The 20,349-nt window shown below is 37.2% G+C and overlaps 2 protein-coding genes and 1 long non-coding RNA gene across 3 annotated transcripts in view; 2 read left to right on the forward strand and 1 right to left on the reverse strand.

The window, feature by feature from the left end:
- Window positions 1-93, reverse strand: part of ANKRD30A (ankyrin repeat domain 30A) — a 55,735-nt gene extending 55,642 nt beyond the window's left edge. The window contains 1 exon segment of the mRNA XM_036226589.1: window positions 81-93. Within this exon segment, the coding sequence (XP_036082482.1) occupies window positions 81-93 (13 nt within the window).
- A 615-nt stretch (window positions 94-708) lies between these two features.
- Window positions 709-4,263, forward strand: LOC107518186. Its single transcript, XR_001598768.2, has 3 exons — window positions 709-861; window positions 2,491-2,547; window positions 4,109-4,263. It is a non-coding gene; the product is annotated as an uncharacterized LOC107518186 (long non-coding RNA).
- Window positions 4,264-17,701: 13,438 nt separating this feature from the next.
- LOC107518177 overlaps window positions 17,702-20,349 on the forward strand; it is a 35,304-nt gene continuing 32,656 nt past the window's right edge. Inside the window, exons 1-2 of the mRNA XM_036226600.1 lie at window positions 17,702-17,911; window positions 18,042-18,615. Coding sequence (XP_036082493.1) covers window positions 17,702-17,911; window positions 18,042-18,615 — 784 coding nt within the window. The remainder of the gene's footprint in view (window positions 17,912-18,041; window positions 18,616-20,349) is intronic.

A 20,349-nucleotide genomic window follows, 5' to 3' on the forward strand; every position in this document is an offset into this window, starting at 1 on the left:
CCTAATCAATTCAATGGACAACAGCTGTGATTAACTGACAGCTAGTCCTGCCTCCACGGAGCGCTGATTGGGCAACTCACCTCTGCCAATCATGGTCCCCGGAGAAGCTGAAGCCCTATCCAGTGGCCCCTTCCCACCCAGAGCTACCCTCTGGGATTTACTAGGGCCCAAGGTCTGGCGGTGACTAGTTTACAGAAGAGTCTTGTGAGGACAGAGCCAGACTTAGAGAATAAGCTCCAGAAGATAGCAGGAGGGAATAAAAGTGGTTCGTGTTCATTCCCAAATCAGTCAAGGGGTCTGGGGCAAGAGCATGAATATCGGTGACCCTGAATTGCAGAGAAGGGATGAGACTGGAAGCACCCTTGCCCTCTGTCCTGCAGACCTTTAGGGATTTATGCAGGTGCCATTTTGAGTTTTCTCAAAATACAGTCTCGAAATCTGTCATAGTTGCATATTTTTGTAGTTAAATGTTTATTTTCTGGAAACTTTTCATTTTCTTTCCGAGCTGCTTTGACACCATGGTGTTTGTTGGATTATTGCTTCACCTACGCATTTATGGGAAAGTACCCTGCCTTTAAAATAATATATATATTATTATTTAGAGTGATCTCTCTTTAGCAAGTTGATAAGAAGAGATTTTTTATTTGTTTTCCAACAGGTGGCTCCCTAGCCTCCTGCACTGTGGAGGCCTCCAGGATTTCTTCTTCGTGGTAGAAAAAAAAAAAAAAAAAGAGCCCCTTATTCCCTGAGGAGGCATGTGTCTCTTTTATGTCCCGGTAGCTTCATCCCAGGACTTTATCCCGATGGGAGAATGTGGAAGGAGATGGCGATCCGAGCCTCTGAAGAGCTCCTGAAGTCTTGGTAAGCTGCCCTAACAGCTTGATGCAGTTCTGGGGCCCGCTATCTGTTCTGGGATGGGACAGCGAGATGGTAGGAGGCAGCCAGGCTTTGTGACTCAGCTATTTTTGGCATGGCGGTTGCTAAAACACAGCTGTCGCCTTTCTGTACTTGGTCTCTATCCTGTTCTCTGCCCTGTTCACTGGGCTCCGCTGCGTAGAATATGTTGATCACTCAGGCAGCACTCCTCAGAAGGCTTCAAAGAGTGTAACCCACCTCCTAAGTCCTTCTGCCCCTGCGTCCTGCAGGGAATTCAGGGCTGCGTTCGCAGTACCAGTCTCCAGCGCTGATCTCTTCTCCTGTCCCTTTCCTCTTCCCTTACCCAATTGGTTCTCCTTCAGATGCTCTGATGAGCAGATCTCTCAGGCCTATTTGTTTTCTTTGTATTGTAGCTGTTCGATGTGTTGTAATTTCAAGGGGAGAAATCAAGGGGGATTCTTCCCTCTGTCATGGTTCTGACGTCACTCCCTGGTAATTCTACTCTTAATTTTTTAAAGAAACTTTATACTATTTTTATGACTATATATGAACCTACAGGTTTAGACAGACATCATTTTTATGTCTGCTGCTATGGCTACCATCAGCATTTGGATATATTACAATTGTCATCTTACCATAAAATATATTTTATATGATCCAAAACACTGATTCCTTGATTTTTCCTTAAGGAGAAATAAGATTTGCCTAAGGTTTTTCACCTTTTCTATTGATTGATCGATTGATTGATTTTTTGGAGAATACATTAAAGGAAAACACAAAAAGAGACAGGCAGACGAAGGGAGCTTTTGCTTCCTTGGACTAGCATCGGTGCATTATGAAGTTGTTATCCATCTATGCTGAATAAAAAAGTCAGGAAGCTCAATGTATGCCATTTAAAATGCTGGTCTTTTTCTAGCCTTATGCCTTTTTTATTTTATTGCTGAAAATAATCCTATTCATTTAAGAAATAGCCATAGTAGTTGGTGATGTTTTGCTTTGTTTTTTCCTGTGAAAGCCATCTGTTATGGGCTCGTGTTTGACTAGGGCAGTAGCTATGGCAAAATGAAGCAGAGACAGAAAAGAGGTACAGTTAATAAGATTTAGAGATGATGGAATGTAAGAAGTTAGCAGGGAGAGAGAATCTAAGGTGATTCATAGGTACAGAGGCGATTGAGTAGCATTTCACTTGGACATGAAGAATGAGAAGGACTTGTGAGATGAACAAGGAGAGCAGCAGGCCAACAGGGAAGACAAGGACATTTTTCAGTATACATGTTAAGTTTGATGAGATATCCATGGATTACTCATCTCACAATTTGTATATAATTTTTTTTGTCTTGTTGCCTTGTTTAGTCAACTTCTGTCTTTTAATAGGTGAGTTTTATAAGAAATTGATAAAATATTAGAAACAAAAAGAATAATACCATCATAGCATATTATTATACTACATATGATACTTACACGTTTTCCTCTAGTTATCCCAGAAACTTGTAGAAACTTGTAGAATATATTACCATTAAATTTTTTAAAATGCTGATTAATATTGTAGCTTGTTTCACATTATTCTCTGACATCTTTGTTTTATTTTTCTTGTTTATGTCTTTATTTAAACAGAAACAGAATTACAGGAATCTCCAAAACAAATATCAAGAAAAACAGATTCAAGGACAGGTAATCTGTGAAATCACCTTCTGACTCTAATCATGTATAATATGTCAACATGGATGATAAAAACTTGATCTAATTGAATTTTGTTGAAGATTTATAAAACCGTACCTACTTTTCATTATTCACTAGAAAACTCGACAAGAGTCAGCATATAGTAGTACTCATGTCTGTGATTTATTACAGCGAGAGGGTCAGATTAAAATCAGAAGGAGAAGAGGTGTATGGGATAAAGTCTGGAGGAAACCAGGCTCAAACGTTTAGGAATTCTCTCTTTATGGAGTTCCCAGAATGTGCTTGATTCCTCCCATGTCCAGGTATGATACCACATGTGAGAGGTTGTCTACTAGGACTAGAGTCTCACTGGGCTCAGTGACAGGCATGCTAGTCACATAGGCATCCTCTCCCTAGCATGGACCAAAATTCCAGACTCCCAGAAGGAGAGCAGGTGCTCGGCAGGAACCACCTTGTTTCTACAGACACTTGAGGCCCAGTGAGCCACTCTTGTCAGTTGGGGAATGGTGGATCCCTCCCCCATCCAGGTTCCCAGACACCAACCAAGAGCAAGCCATTTAAGTGGGACTTGCTGAGGATAGCAGTCTTAGGCCAAAAAACGTCTGTTTCCTGTGTTCAGGGAAGTTGATTCATCAACCCGAGACTCCACAATGAACAAATGGCTTACCCCCAATTTGACTTTCAGCCTCCTTCACTCCCAAATCCATCATCCTGTCCATCAGTCTATACTGATAAGTTTCTGAGCAAAATACTGGCATCAATATAGAGATTCAAGTTGGATGAACTCAGAAATCTTCAATATAATTATGTGTTCAGAGAGTCTGATTTACCAAATGTGTTGATGCTAACTGAGGGTTTTCTTATGAAGCCCAGTTAGTCTAAATTAGTCCTGGTATACTTGCCAATTGCAGTGGTAACTAGTACCATCAAAGAGTTTTTAGGGCAGATCTCAGTCAGCTACAGCCACAGAACTGTAGGTTTTACATAAACAAGAACTAATCAGGCAAGTCCTTTTTAGCTATAATGGTGTTTATTCTTCTTGAGGTGAATTAGTACTCTGTAAGTGAAGAATATCTCTGCATAGACCATACTATGTTAATTAAATTCTGCATGTATTTAGAAGCTACTGTCTTCTCAGTCTGTTTTTTGTTTTGTTTTGTTTTTCATTTTGTTTTTGTGTCAGGCTAGTACCTCTGCTTACTTCTGTGAAGTTTTTTTCTCTACAATCTTATTTTCTTATTCTACGAGATTTCTTTTTAATTGTGAGTAATTATTTATTAGTCATGAGTTAATGAAAATGAGTACACATCAACTTTTTTTTATTTATTTGAAAACAAACACCCAACTTCCTGCAAAAGATAACCAAGAAAAGTTATTTTGGCTAAGTAACTTGTCTTTAAGGGAGGAAGTATTTTTATTATCTCTTTGATATTTAGAATAATGCAATTGTGCAGGATCATTTCCCAAATTATTCTTTTCTCAGAAATGATAGCTAGAAAGAAACACTTTGTTTTGTTTTGCCATTGGTCATTTTAGATGTTTTTTCCTTCAGTAGAGTGAATCCTCAATGAAGGGAATTTGCCACGTTGATCTCACTCTTCACCCGCTGTCTTTACCAGTGTGGTTTCGGCTACATCTTTTGGACGAATTCACTGAGCTTCCTGATCCAAAGCCCTTTGATTTAGAGCATGAGTTTCCATCTTTATCTAACAGGTACAGTAAGTAGCTCTCCATTTTTTTTCCAGGAGGACCTAGATGTCCAGGAGCTGCTTGTAGCCCAGTTTCTTGTCCTCGGTCTCGGTTCTGACCTGGTGTGGCTGCTCCTTAAGGGCCCGGATCTGAGCCTGGATCTGGGCTGGCTGTGCACAGTCATTGCCTCGGTCTCTGCCAGGGAGCGTGCCAGGAGGGACTGCAGCGTCATCTCCAGGAGCTGCAGGGTTCGCTTCATTTCTGTCAGCTGCGTCCTGGCTGAGGTGGCTCCATCAGTGTCCTTGGAGATCTGCCGCTGCATCGTAGGACTCTCTCTTTGGATCGGGCCTCGAGTCTTGTTGATTCTGCTTTTGGTTTTTTACCCTCTCTGTTTATCTTGTTTCTTTTTCATTCCGTTATTTTCTCCATTTCTGCCAGCTAAATATTCTTCATTTTTTCTATAGGTAAACTCGAAGGCACATAAATTTTCAGAAATTTAAGGAATCTTAGCAATTAATTAATCAAAACACCCCGTAATACATCAACCTGTGTGTGATGTCCTGGCCAAGTGGTTTTTCACATGGAGAATTCGAAACTCAAAGAGATAAAGTGATTTATTCGGATATAGTAAGTGACGGAAATTAGATTTTAAAACCTCAGGTTTCTAAGCCCAGGATTCTTCTTTCTTTATCATCCTGCAGGTAAGAGTTTTAATATTAGCAAAGTGAGGACAGTAGGTCTAGTGAACACAGTGGAAGAGGGTAGCAACGAATTAGCAGGGAAATCCAAGTTTCCAGAGCAACAGCACTGGGTTAGGATAAGAATAAGGACTTTAGAAAAGAGATCAGAGATCAGATTAGGTAAAAGAGGTCAGAATATTGGGATTTATGACAAGTTAAAGATAAATTACAAGAAGGAAGGACACAGGATGTAGGGAGTGGCCTCTCAAGGCAGACTAAAATAAGGGGTTCAAGGGAGTCCTGAACAGGTTGCTGCTTTTTGGTTTGTGTTTTGAATTGGAGGAAACAGAAAAATTCCAGTTTTTGTTAAAAAAATATTAAAATAATTTGAGATGCTGGCAAAGCTCCTCTTTATAGCACATAGGATTGTGGTATCATCTGCCTGTGTTCCCACTTACAGAGCGGGGCTTAGGTATCCTCAAGCCCTAGGGGATTGGAGGTTGCTGAACTACTTAGATCCATGGACCAAGGCAGGTATCTCCTCACCTCCACCTCTTTCCCAATTCGCTGATGTCCTTCCCATGCACATGAAGGGTTGTGCAGGCCTGGGACTGGCTATCAAATCAGTAATGGAGTTGGGTAGCTGGAAATGTGCTTGTGCAGGGGGTGGATGACTAAGACTCCATTTAGCTTATTTTCCAGGAGGAAGGAAATAGAGAGCTCCTGCTCTTGGTCATTAGAGCCCATCATTTTTTCAGGCGTCTGTGCTTTCAGAGGCTGCAAATTTACAGGTTGGAGACTGCCATGGAGCCCTGAGGAAAAGGGACCTGGGAGCGGGAAGGGTAACTGCATATACAGTTTTTCTTTGACTTTTGTACATTTAACTTTCCACCATTTCAAACATTTCAGAGAACTTCCTCTACTGGTTGAGGGTAAAAGGAAGGAATGGGGTCACCGAAGGTAGTGGTTTCCGTGCTAAAGAACCAAGACTGCCATTTTTGACTAACACAAATTAATCTCTGAATCAGGGAGAAGCAATGGAGAAGGGACCTTGGTGTAGGTCATCCAATTGTTCTAGTTCAGGTTATAAAACTTATGTCAGCCATTGCTTAAATTTTCAATTAAGCCTTCAGGACTTTTGGTGAAAACAATGTAATCTTGGGCTTTGATAATATATTGGATGCCATTTTGTTATGGGAATGAAGAGTGTGTCTTTACCAAATATTTTGTAGGTTGGGAGAGGTGTAGACAGAAATAGATAACTACCCAGAGTCTTTGTATCACATTCTCAAATTTTATATGTTTTAATAGTATAGTTATTTAGATACTTTATTTAAAGCCCCTGTATCACCAGAAGCTACTGGAGGTTAGGAGACATAATCACACATATCCTGGGACCCCTGGAATAAGGTCTTCCACGTGAGAATCATTTTAATATTGTTAAAAGTGAATAAGGAGCAAAAACAAATATCACCCTATGTAATGAAATGCTACAAGTAATATAGTAGGCATAATATATCAAAATTGAATCTATTTGATATGGCTCAAATTTATCTTCTTTTTTAATATTTCCATGAATAAATAATTCATGGATGTATAAGATTGAGTGATGTTGAAGAAATATGTCGTAAATAAGGAAATAAATAAGTGATAAAGTAAGAAAGTAGGTTATAGTATATTTTTTAGTATCCCTTAATCGTGAGCTCAGGATTTTAGGTTAAAAAATTGCAACCTTTTTTTTAGACCTATCACATGACCCATTAAATAGATCTTTTCAAGCCATACAGACTCTTTAGAATTCTGATTACCCATTCTGTCTCCAAGTGGAATGGAGATGTGTTAGGAACATTTCTTCTTCAATTTTTTTCCTCTAGTAATAATGTACAGCTTCCATGTCATCATATAATTACATTCAAGTAATTGAATGACATATTTTACAATGACAAAATTAAATCTTTATTGCAGTAATATTTACAAACAATTATAGAGTAATGCAAATCAGTATTATTAGGGATATACTATGAACAAAAGCTTCTGGTTTATATCATTTCATAAATTTGATATATTCTTACATGTAATATGTACTTATATGTTTTATAAAATTATATATTTATATATGATATATTAAGATATATAATTTATATTTATACATTTTATTAAACTTTTATAGTTTTAATATATAATAAAATATGTAAAAGAGGCTTTTTATAGTACTATTATTTTTAATAATACTGATGTATTACTGATATAAATACGTTTATATGCATACTGAAATTATTTCTCCACATATCTTTTTGTAATTATACTTTTCTCTTTTTGTCTTAAGCTTGTACTTGATTAACTGTCTCTTTTTTCTTTTTCTTCTCCCTCCCCAAGTTTTTATTTTTGATTTATTTCTAGTCTAATTTTTTCTTACAGAAAACATTTCAATGTCTGTATTTTCAGTCCTTCTCTCTCTGTCAACATTGTCAATATATGTGGTCAGGTTTTCTATTTAGTATGTGCATGGCTTTTATTCATGAATCATTGCCCCACAAGTCACTACTCTTTTTTGTTTCTCTCTTTCTTGGAAGGAACTGAATATAAACAATCATTTCTTTTTAGCTGTTTGACAAACAGAATGTTTGCAGTTCCAGCCCGTTGACATAAGGTTCTACTAAACTCTGATATTTTCCCCCCACAACAAATAATTCATGGAAATATAAATCATGCAAACATTTCAAAATATAATAACTAATTTAATTTTTTTAATGTTTGTTTTTTTAGTAGTACTCTAAACAACCTGGGGTAAATTTTATAATCTAATGGTTATCACAGCATTTTAAAAAAATAATCATTTAGGGGTCAGAGAAGTAATATTTTGGGGCTTACTATGTCCTCTCTCATAAGGCTCACCTTATGAGAAGATATCGATTACAAAGTGGCAAAACAGGGATATAAATCAACAACTAAATGATTCCAAAGCCTGTGTTCTTTGTGTGAGACCATATACTAATGATGAATATTATCTTTATTGTTATCAAATTCGACACTTAATGCTGCGAATCTTTTCTAGAATGTCACACAACTGTGCTTAGCAAAGTGAATGGCTGCTTTTCCGCAATCCTAGAAAAACAGTAAGCTATTTGATGACTGTCTGCTCTTGTATGATTCCCTGATTTGAAGTTACAGATATCTTTATGCATTCTTTACGTTGTTTGTACAGTACCGTAGCAGAAGCAAAATATGCCAGAAACTGGCACTTTCTATCAGGACAATAAAGTTCATAATGCAAATGAAGCCATGGCTGAAACCCTTCCCAAGCTATCAACTGCAGTCCAGGGCTGGTCTCACCCTGATGTGCCAGCACCCAAACCTCTTCCCAAATCTTCACTCGTGTCTTTAGCAGTCATTGGTCTTACAAAGGTAAGTCTTTTGTTTTGTTTTAAATGTTTTTCCCCATACTGTTTTACATACCATCCCCCTGATCTTGCTAGTAATGAGAAAGGATCCTAGAAAAAAATAGAAGGCTTCAAGATAATAGAAAACAAGTGTAGTAACAAGAGAGATATATGTTCAGGATTGGGATTTTCATAAAGTTTCATGGGAGTAAACAATTCTTAAGTCTGCCATTATGGAAGGAGAGAATTAGAAAGCAACTGGAAAGAACAGCTAAATGACTCTGAAGATGAGGAGGGGATGAAGGAAAAATTCATTTAATAAGTGTCAGATAAACATCAAGATTTAATGAGAGTGTCAAGATGAGGAGATTATTATAAGGACACAACAGAAATGGGGCAGGAGGCTGGGCAGTTAACTAAGAGCAGGAACTCGCTATATTATAAAATATGATAGGATTTATTTTAAATACAAAATAGCAAAATAAAGCCAGGTAAAGAAAAAAAAATCCAGACTTTTCTCAATTACTGAATTTTATGAAGAACTGAAGGAAAATTCAATTCTCACTTTTTTTCGCTTATTGAATATTTCATTTGAACTCTCTCTTTAATGTTCACTTTTAAGCTTAATTCAGTGACATCTTACATTCATTTTAGCATCAACTTTGTTCATGGATAATGCAAAGTGAAATCTCTTTTAGGCCTTATCAGATTTATTATAAATTATGAATTTTTGTCCCTACTTTTTCATGTGCTTTCTAACTTACTTTACTGTATCACATATATCTAACTTGCTCAATTAACTTATTTTACCATTTGGTGTATTCTTTGTAGGTGTTTTAGATTGGGGTGGTTAAATAAAGATAGAGGAACTAGATAAGAATGTTATTTAGTTTTTTCACTAATTAAAATTCAAGTATATGATTATGTAATGAGGTTCTTAATCTCTATTTATTAAATGAGAAAATCAATTGTAAGCTACAACCCTCTCAAAGAAGAAAACCAGACATTACTTTTTTTTCTGCAGAGATTCTCTTTTTTAAAATTTTTTATTGTATGATTCTTTTTACATGAAACATCAAACTAAGTTAAATTATAGAGACAGAAAGCAGATAAGTGATTGCCTGAGGAGGTGGTTGGGGGAATGGGACGTGACTATTTAATGGGAATGGGATATTTGCGGGGAGGGGCGATGAAAATATTTTGGACCTAGAGGTGATGGTTGCACAACATTGTGACTGTCCTAAATGCTACTGAATTGTTCACTTTGAAATAGTTATTTTATGTTTTGTGAACTTTTTCTCGCTAAAAAAAAAAAGAGAATACTGTCATAACAATAATCAATGAAATTAAGATATTACACATATGAAAACAATCAAATGAACTCTTTTAATACAGGTCTTCACGTCTTGCTTTCTTTACTTAACAATATCTTGTAATATTGTTCTCTAAGGGGCTAATTTGTTCTTTGCAATGGCTGCAGAAATTACCACTGTGTAGAAGTTACATGAGTTATCAAATCGGTCCCCTATGTGTGGACAGACAGCAGTTTTACCATTATACTGATGCAGGGAACATCTCCGAGACTATGGGCAGCTCACATAGCCCCTTGGAGCTAGAGATAACGATTGACCTTTTCCTACTAATACCGCAATTAATAGACAAACACACCCACATCAAGTGAATGAAATTCCAATTTATGATTTTTTCTAATATAAAATACTTGTTACCTTAAAAACATAAGGAAGGAAAGATTACTTACATAGTTTACGAAATTATCTCTGCAAGATGATGTTTTACTTTTTAAAATATCACCACCATTGGCTACATTTCATACTATTTTTTAAAAATTTAATTTTGGTAATCATGATTGTTAACCCCGAGAAGAAAATTCTTTCATACCTAAAAGTCAGACACCTGGGACATCTGAGTTTTTAGCCCTTTTCTTCATTTGCTCCAGCTTGGTAATCATGGAGATGTATTTGAAGAATTTTAAATTTTCAACTGAGATAATCATAGTCTTATAACTTTTTAACTCTAGATTTTTTTCCCTGCCATCTTTATCTACCATGATAAATCAAATAGATGGGAAATTAGAGCTATTATCATGCTGTTCACAGAAGAATAATAACACCACGTGAATTTAAAAATAGAGATTTATATTTCTCTTACACATCACAGTAGTACTCAAAAATGACTCGTAATTCTGTAGTCACATTAGCATCTCCCTTCTAGAATGTAAAACTTGTTTTTTAAAATTAATTTTTAATAAAGTGTCTTTTTATAACATCGTGAATTGGTATTTGACAATTAATGTTTTTCATTAAACTTAAAATGCTTATTACTGTAATATCCCAGAATAAATATTTGCCTAGAGCCTTAAAAGTGTTTTTTAATTGTTGAAACAGAATTTGAAATATATAATGGAACAATCGAATTCCATGTTTTTATTCCCATGTTCTTGTTTTTATTTTTAAAATTTCACATGTTCTGTGTATATTTGCATTATTTAATTACATCGATTTAGTATCCTTTTGCAAACATCTATTTTCTTAACATCATATGCTTTCCCCGAGTAAGGTCACCTAGTCCTACTCCAAATGTATTTTTCTAGATCTTCCTTCTACGTCCCCTGGCTGCCTTCAACGTGACATGTCCCAAACTGAAGACATTGCCTTTCCTTTTGACTGACTCCTGTAAACTGCTCTGTCATCTAGTAAGTCCACCACTGAAACACGGAAGCGTAAAAAATCCTGGTCTCTAAACCTCCCTGAAATCACCATATCCAGTCACTCACTAAGTTTAATGTTTTCTACCCACTTAGGATTTTTTTTATATCTCATCACTGTAGTTCATTTTCTCACCTTTAATTTTTAAATACTCCTTTCTAGTTTCGCTTCTTTTATGTTCATGCTTACGCCGCTGCCTGAGTGATATTTCTAAAGTATATTTGTGGTGATATAACTCCTCTTCTTATTTAGTGGCTCCCTCACACGTGACAGTAAAACTCATATGCCAGCATGACACTTGCCTTGTTTGCTGTGGCTCTGATTCTCCAATTTTCTCTCTCCATTCCATTCCCAGTGTTTCAGTCTTACCACATTACTTTGCTGCCCTCACTTACTGTGCTGTTACACACTTCATGCTTTTGCTCATACTGCTCTTTCTAGCATGCCCTTCACACGCTCTGCACCTATCTCTCAAGATACAGCCCTATCTTTGCAGCATTTTCTGAGCTCCCCAAATAAAACTGGCTTGTTCTTTTTCATGCCTTTACTGTATGTTTTTCACTTCAGTTGTACATGTAACAAATGATACTTTCCTGTTCTTACTGTTTTTTAAAAATTTAAGAGCGGTATCGTTACCGCTCTTAGAATATAAGATAAAATTTTTACTTACTTCCACTTTTCCCAGGTTAGTGCCTATGATTTGACAGATTCAGTAATTGCTTGTTTTTTTCCTGATCGATCAAGTGAGCAAGTCAATGATAATGGTATTTTCTCAAGTTTGGTTTTTGTTTTCTTTTGTTTTCATAGGAAGACGCAACAAACTAGCAATAAGAAACAAAGAAAATGTTATGGATATTAATGAAAGGACTCCACAAGAACAAAGAAATAAAGACAATTTGACTTATGGGATGGAGCACATAAAAATAATCTGAGTGGTAATGTAGTGCCTGTCTATATATTTTTTCTCTTCTTACATGGTGGTGTAAACCAATCTAAAGTGTGATGATTCATTTCCTTTAAGTATATCAAAGGGATCACAACTACAACTGACTTTTTTTCTTGCCAAAGTTTTAACGTCCTGAATTTTTTTCTGCATTTCTTTTATGTTATCAAATATTTATAGAGATAGACTTGTATATGTACCTTAAATTCATAGTAATAAATCACATTATTGTATCTATATCTACGTTTTATTGTTAAAATGTCACCATTAGGAATAGAAGCAGCAGAAGATGTAGAATCACCTTGGGATTCCGAGGTACTGTCTATTATTATTATTTTTTAAATACAATAATACTTCATCAGACAATTCTGCTAATTTGCAAGATTCGTTTAATGAATTCGAGGTAACATAGTATAAGAAACAAAGGATTAAAAGTCTTAAAGAATCAGTTTGAGTTCTGAAGTTAAGTTTATCTAAAAACAAAAGAATTATTCCAGGTCAACCTGTGGCCAAATGTATTATTCTATGATATAATGGTTGTGTAAAAGTCTTAATGAGATTCAGAGAAAAAGAGTTTGGATTATATGTTTTTTTAAATACCTTGGAACATGAAAAGATAATGCATATGATTTTGAAGTTGTATTATATTTGAACTGCCGAGTAGATTCTGCAAAGAACAGCTGTTTTGGAGAGTTAAAAAATCATTCATTGACTACCTTTACGGCAACCATACCTGTAGTCATGTAAATATAAAATAATGAGCTAATCTAAGGTGACAACTATAAAAAGAGATAAGAAGGGTATGATCTCTTAATCATAGACATCTGACACCTAATGGTTCAAACACTGAATCTGAAGTTTATTAATCTGTTGGAAGGTCAGTGACCTCATTCATAAGAAGGATACTAATACTACCTTTCAGGTATATGCAATGAACGAATGTGGTAGAAAATGTGAAATCACTTGGTAAACTGTAAAATGTGCTAGGAAATGTAAAGCACAATGATCACAGTGGTATTTATTGAGAACGCTTTTTGTGAATCTGAAAAAGAATGAAATGGAAGTGATGTCAAGAAAAGAATGGGAAAGTTAGAATGGGCATGTGGATTTCGAATTCTGGGGATGTTAAATTTTAGTAGACAGTTACTCACGATCTCCCGTTAGGAACAGGGCAGCACAACAAGAGATGAGCGGCGGGTTAATGAGCAAAGCTTCATTTGTATTTGCAAGGGCTCTCCAGCACTAGTATCACCACCTCACCTCCACCTCAGATCACCAGGTGTTAGACTCTCATAGGAGCACCGGTCCCTTGGAGCCAAAAATGTTGAGGAGCTCTGTCCTATGGATATGTAGTGCTTTAGTACTTGAAGCCCTTTTAATGAGATCTTAAATGTTTTAATCAGAAGGAAATTTCTGTTATGGAATATCAACTATGCACTGGACAGATAGACACTAAGTCTAGAAGTTGAGGAGTTAGGCTGTAGTGGTAGGAGCAGAAAAACAAGCCGAAAACAATTCATTATAAGTCACTATATAAAGAAAATAAACAATATTAGAGAATATTGGGGCAGTTTATACTTGGAATATGGAACTGGGAGTATAATTTACTTAGTCAGTAAAGATCTTTCTGAATGTGACAAAAACTGCCGAGTGATGTACAAGGAGGAGCCAGTCACGTGAAAGTATAGGAGAAGGACATGCTGGACAGAGAGAACAATGGATCATATCTGTCCCTCTTTTTACCTTAGTATCTTGCAATGACTAGGAAACAGAAAGTGGGGTAGCTACCATCTTACAATTTGGATTATTGTTGTTGTGTGTAAAAAATAAATAAACTTGCATAAATAGTGCCTGGCACAGTTTCATGGTTAATAAATAAATATTGTTATTCTTCCTTTATTAAAGCTTTCTAAATTTTTTGGAAGAGTTGCATAACTATGTAATTTTTTGCTACTATTTAAACATAATTTCAAGAAAAGTTTTACATATTGCTCTGCCATTTTGTTCAATAATTTTTCCTATCAAAAATTAATCAAATAACAGCTTTTACAAGCCCTTCTTTACTAAGCGAAATAGTTCCTACAATGATCTATTATACTCAACATAGCATGCTCCAAGGTTTCTATCATGCCAGTATCTGATTTTAACACTAACAAAATTTTGATATTAGAAATATTTTAAATTTAGACCAAGTACACTTATTAAAGAATTTATTTAAATACACATATTTCAAAATGTTCTTTTATCTTGTCAGGAATGCAAAGTAGAACAGATATTTTGAAGTTAGTTCACTGTTGACGTGTACATATAAAGCAGTATTTTGTCTATGAAAGTATTTACTCCGGCCTTCCACACTTAATTTCCCTGGAGTATCCAAATGAAGACCAAAGATGGACTTGATCTAGAGAGCATAATAATAGTTTTCTATTTAATATTTTGGTTTTCGATACATACTTCTCTTATTTTTAAGTCTAATGGCTTTTAAAGTAGGGAATTTAGATATTGTCTTAGAAAGAACTTAGGAAATGTTAATTCAACTTTTATTGATTAAATTTTAACAATTTCTTTACTAGTCTACCAAAGGAGTACGTTGATCACTTATCTGGAGCTGCAGATCAAAGAGGAAAAAACATATTTAACAGGCAAGTAGGAGATAAGAACTCAATTTTGTAAAAAAAGTAATTGACAGAACGTTGGCTTAAAACATGAATTTTCATATAGTCTAATAGCCAAAGAAAATCACCTATTAAATGCAGAGTAAGGAAGAGAGAAGTGAAAAGCTCAGTTGTATACGTTATCTGGTATCAGCAACAGGTTAAACTGATAGTGCCACTAAAGGATCTACATTATTTGTTCCCCTTCATAATACTTTAAGACCTAGGGAAACTCAGGAAATAAAAAACAGGAAAAGAATAAAAAAAGCAAATGAAGAATAAGAAAGGCAAAAAATATAGAGGGTCAATGAAGGAAAAATTAGATATATGTATTGGAAGTTAGTAAAATAATTCTTGAGAAAATGTCAGAGTAGAGTATTGGAAATGTGGAAAAAATAAAAAGTGAGCTTCCAGCACCAAAACTTGTCAGAAAAGTACAGCAAAATGTCCTCCCTCTTCCTCTTTCTCTCACTATTGGGAAGGCATTACTGATTGAAGCACCTGATTATGTAGAGCTCTATTTTCTTATCTCTGTTTCAGGAAGATGTTACGGATATGAATAAGAAACTGAAAATTTAAAAACATAACCTTTAACTCTAATGTTTCTCTTTTTTTTTTCCTAATACCCTAAATTTCTCAGTTTGGAATCCTTGTACTTATGGATTTCCAGAAGTTAATTATTTGACCCTAATGTTTTTCTGATATTGCTGGTCTTCAGATGGTGCTCTGAATTGACAGGGTATCAACTTCTCTTCAGAGAAAGCGGGAAGAAAAGGCATTGGATAGGTCAAGACATGCAAGGGACAATAAACAGCATCATCTTGTTTTTATTTCTGAGCATGTTTATAGCAAAAGGGAAGCAAGGAGATGAAGCAATAGAAATAATAGATGTCAGATACTGCTGCTAAAAAGAGAGAGAAAAGTGTGCTGGGAACAATCCACAAAAGGAATGGAAAAGGGGAAATATAAAAACCTCAGGTCTAGAAATTATTTTGAAGAGGAAGGTGTATAATGAAAGGAAGAAAGGAGGAAAGGATGGCATTAGCTAGGTAATTTTGGAGTTGACGAGAAAATTTGAGAGACTTCACTTTGGATGGTTTTAGAATACTTGCACTGAAACAGAAGATTAGATCATGGATGCTCCAGACAACACTAGGAGCAAAAGTGCAAGAATTGGAGTATATTGTAGCCACTCACTTATCCTCCTCCTGCTTATCAGGCACCAAAGATATATAATACATTAGCATTTGTTATTCGAAGGAGATTCATTTGAATATAGAAGTGTTGACTTTTATATTAAAGTAGCTAATAATTGAATAAAATAGCTTATTCATACAAATTCTTCAAAGGCCAGCATGATATGCCATCCCGACCAATTCTGGAAACAAAAGAAATTACAGAGTTCATTACCTAAGTGCTAAAACTGTTATTTTCAGAAAATATTATACTGATGTTGAAACATACAAGATTTTAACATCTAAAATGTCTGTGGCCATTTAATTTTTCTTTTAACCCTATTTCAATATTGAAAGCTCATTATGCATTATTTCTTGGATGCGTTTTATGTACCTTTACACATGAGTGAATAAAGTTTAAGAAGGCTAAACTAGAGTATACAAGAAATGTAGACATACCAGTAACCCACATGGGCATGGAAAAAATTCATAACCGTTTCTCAGGTGATACATGACTTATGCATTCGCCTGAACTCTCATGATAACTGTGTACTTGCTAAATTACGGGACCAATTGAAGATCATGATGAATACTTGTAGCATAATGGTATAAATGATTCTGATGTATTGCATGAAATATAGGTTGCTGCATTCTATCATCAGGTTTCACATGGATTCTGATTTGTTCCTCTGATGAAAGATCACTTTTCACCCATCAATTAGCGTGTTAATGTTGGTATATGCGAGGAATGTCTCCTATAAATCTGTTTCTACATTTCCAAATAAGTACTTTTAATAAATTCTTTAATATTGTTTGGTTAAAGTACAAGAACTTTAAACAAATGTCTTTGCTCTGTATTTCTAAATTATTGTCAAGAAAGCTCATATTCCCACTAACAGTCTATAATGGCCATTTTTCTCAAGACAGAATTTGTTTTTATTAACGGACTTTTTTAAAGTTCTCTATTTACAGGGAAGTTGAGCAGACAGTATAGAAAATCTCCCATACCTCTCCCACACTATTTCCTCTATTATTAATATCTTACGTTAGTATGTTTGTTACAATTAATGAACCAATATTCATACTCTATAATTAACTAGTGCCCATCTTTGTTCAGATTTTATCTTTTGACTTTTTTTTTTCTGTTCCGTGATCTAATTCAGGTTAGAACTTACATTCAGTTGCCATGTCACAAATGTAGCCACATCACACTTAGTTGTCATGTCTCCTTAGGCTTCTCTTGGCTGTGACACTAACCTGCATCTTTTAAGTCATGAGCTAGGTTGAGTATCTGCTAAAAGCTATGGATTCTCTCCATAGAAAAATGCACATGCTTCAGACTTCTAATTTCAGAAGCCCTGCTTTAGGAGGAACAAATGATCTTTAAAAATATCCCCTTGCCCACATTTGGGCTCAAGGACAGGCTCTGCCTCTAATTTGTTGTGACCTTTTTGCAAATGTTTTCCTATGTGCCCTCAGTTTCACCATTTGTGAAATGAGGCGTTTGTTTTACATGATGTCTAGATCCTTTCGTAGCAGCACACAAGGTGTCTAACCTAGAGTTGTTAACGTCTGCGAAACAAAGGGTCCTAACAGAAGACCAAGGCAGGTCAAGCCATGGAAATGACGGGCTTATCAGTAAGGAGGTTGCAGTTCAACGGGCAGGAAAAGACAAAACCTAGATTCCACTTTGTTTTTGCGGATTTTGTAAATCATTTCCTTCATCTGAGCCTGTATCCCCATCTGCAAAAACGTGGAGGCCGGCTTCTTGTAATTATGAAACTCCCGCCAGCAACAGCAGAAAATGTACGTAGTAATATATACTGTGATTTATTATGAGAAGATGGAGACGGTGCGTAGGTGCACCGGGGAACAGTAGATCTGAGGAACGTGAGGCAATGCTGAGGGTTCAGGGTAGAGGAAGCCAGCACAGTTTACAGCTGGCGACACTAGTAATTAATGGGTGTGATTGCACCGCCATTCCGGCCCCGCCTCTGCCCACCTTCTGTCCCCTTCCCTCAGGCTGCGACGCGCCAGAGTCCGCGGGGCCGCCACCACTACCCCGCCTCTACCCGCCTTTGGCCTCTCCGGATTGGCTCATTACGCCAGTGACGTATCCACTCCTTCCTTAGGCCACGCCCTCGATGTCTCCAGGCGCCGCACCGCCTCCCGCGTGGATCTGACGCCAGTGGAAACCACGCGTGTGGTGTTCCCTGCTGCCCGGAGATGGGAGAGTAGGCTAAACTAGCAAGGCGCTCGTTGCGGCGCGCGCACACACGCCGCGGCTGGCAGGGCGGCAGTCTCTGTCCCCGGGGTCGCCCAGCGCCGGCTCCAGAGGCGCTCGCGCTTAGCCGGTTGGGATGTGGACGGCGGTTGTGGGAGCAGAGGCGCTGCGTGCGAGGTCTCAGAAGGTCACGGCTCCGCCATCCTTCGCCTCGCAGCCGGGTCTCTGTGCCGGGTGCTGAGAAGGGAAAGGCGCTGGCCTTGGGGACCCTCACCACACTGTGGTTGCTTCCGACACTGCTCTCCTTCCCTTCGAAGCCCCGGGCCTCGCTCCCCTCTCTCGGTGCCAGTCGATACCGCGGGGAGGCGGTGGCGACCGCTGCCTCTGTGTGTGGGGAGCAGCCTTGCTCCTCAGCCTTGCTCCGCTGTCGGACCCCGCAGGGGCCGAGGGAGCTCGACGGCCATCCTTCCTCCCGGCCTTCCCCTCAGCCTGTTGGAGCAGCGTCGGTCCGTGAGGCCTCTGGGCTGAGGCAGCGGCTTCGGGTTTCGGGGAGGAAATTCGAGCTGGCGTTTCCCGGGAAGCAGAGCGGTGAGTGCGCGGCTCCTGCCCCGCCTCCTCTCCCAGCCTTGGTCCTGGCAGTGGGCAGGGCTTCCCGTTCCACCTCCTGCGTGGCCCTTGAGTGGGCGGAGGCTCCCTTGCTGCCTCAAGTTGGTGCTGCTTTCCGCCCCCAGCCCCTGCCCTTTCGCCCCCCCCCCCCACCCCCGCCTCTTCCCGGGATCGCGACCCTTCTTAACCACCCGTTCCTCTTCGTCTTGATGTGTGGGTTGGATTTTTACCCCTTCGTCCCAAACACAAAAAAAATTCTTTAAAATGTATGCAGTTTGTTTACCTTTTAAACTAAATTTATTGGGGTGACATTGCTTAATAAAATTATATCGGTTTCAAGTTAGTTCAATAATATATCATGTGTATACTGCATTGAGTGTTCACCACCCAAAGTTAAAATTTTAGTCTTAGTATATGCATGGAATGAAAAGCAAAACAAAGTGATACTGATTAGTTTAGCATCTTTCTTACACATAGGTAAAATTAATTCAAAGATCTATGCTGAAAGCATGTTATTTTTTATTGTTGACTTAACATGTGTTGTTTTGTTCCAAAAAGAATTTTTAAATGATTTATAAAATAGATAACACGATAAGTTGAAAGTGTTACAAAAGAAGAAACATAAAAAGGATAGAGCAATAAGATATTAGACTCCCTAGCTTAGTCTTGGATTGCACTAGTCTGCAGATACTGCCTTACACCGTAAATCATTTTTAGAGGGTACCTGTCATAGTTCATGAAGCTTAAATTTTATTTCTAAGTGAATTTATTAACTTATAAACAACAACTCTTTTTAATGAGTAATTAAATTATCTGTCCCAATGGAGGAGTAAATATGACTGTGGATTAAAGAATAATTTTCAACTCGTCCTATACTGAATAATTTCAAAATTCCTCTCCTATAAATATTTACCAGAGTTGCTATTGACTAAAACTTGCTAAGTAACAGAATGGTGTTTCATTTGCTACCTTTCAGGTATATATATATCTTTTGAAGGAGACTGAAGTGACAAATAAAAACATAGAGACCTAGGTAGGAAAATAATTTGTGAACACAGAAATTTCATTAGGATGATAAACCAACATATGTAGAACCAGATCATAAAATGAACTTTTAATTTTCTAACCAAATGAATTTTAAGAAAAGTGTATTTAACTGCAGATTTAACTTATAGCAAGGAGACAAGAGGAGATAGGGGTATATTTAAAAAGTAGGGAACAGTTAGAAAAAAAAGAAGAGCAGCTGTAAAGAAGTTGAATGAAACAACTTGAAATCTCCGTAAGTTAATTTGACCCCCTTTATCCTAATCCACTCCCTCCGTTTTCCTTCAGAACCACTAAACTGTTGTCTGTGTCTATGAGATTTGATTTGTTTTGTTCATTTCTTGCTTTCAGTTTATATTCCACCTATGAGTGTAATCATATGGTTCTCAACTTTTTCTGACTTATTTCACTTACCATGATAATCTCAAAATCCATTCATGTTGTTGCAAAGGGCGGTATTTCATCTTTTTTATGGCTGAGTAATGCTCCACATCAACTTTATCCAATCATTGATGAAAGGGCGCTTTGGTTGCTTCCATGCCTTGGCCGCTGTGAACAGTGGTACAGTGAACTTCGGCATGCATCTGTCTTTATGGATGTTTTCAAATTTTTGTCATAGATACCCAGCAGATGGATTACTGGGCCATATAGTAATTCAGGACCTCCATGCTG

Source organism: Rousettus aegyptiacus, unplaced genomic scaffold, assembly GCF_014176215.1.
Source record: "Rousettus aegyptiacus isolate mRouAeg1 unplaced genomic scaffold, mRouAeg1.p scaffold_m13_p_10, whole genome shotgun sequence".
NCBI lineage: Eukaryota > Metazoa > Chordata > Mammalia > Chiroptera > Pteropodidae > Rousettus > Rousettus aegyptiacus.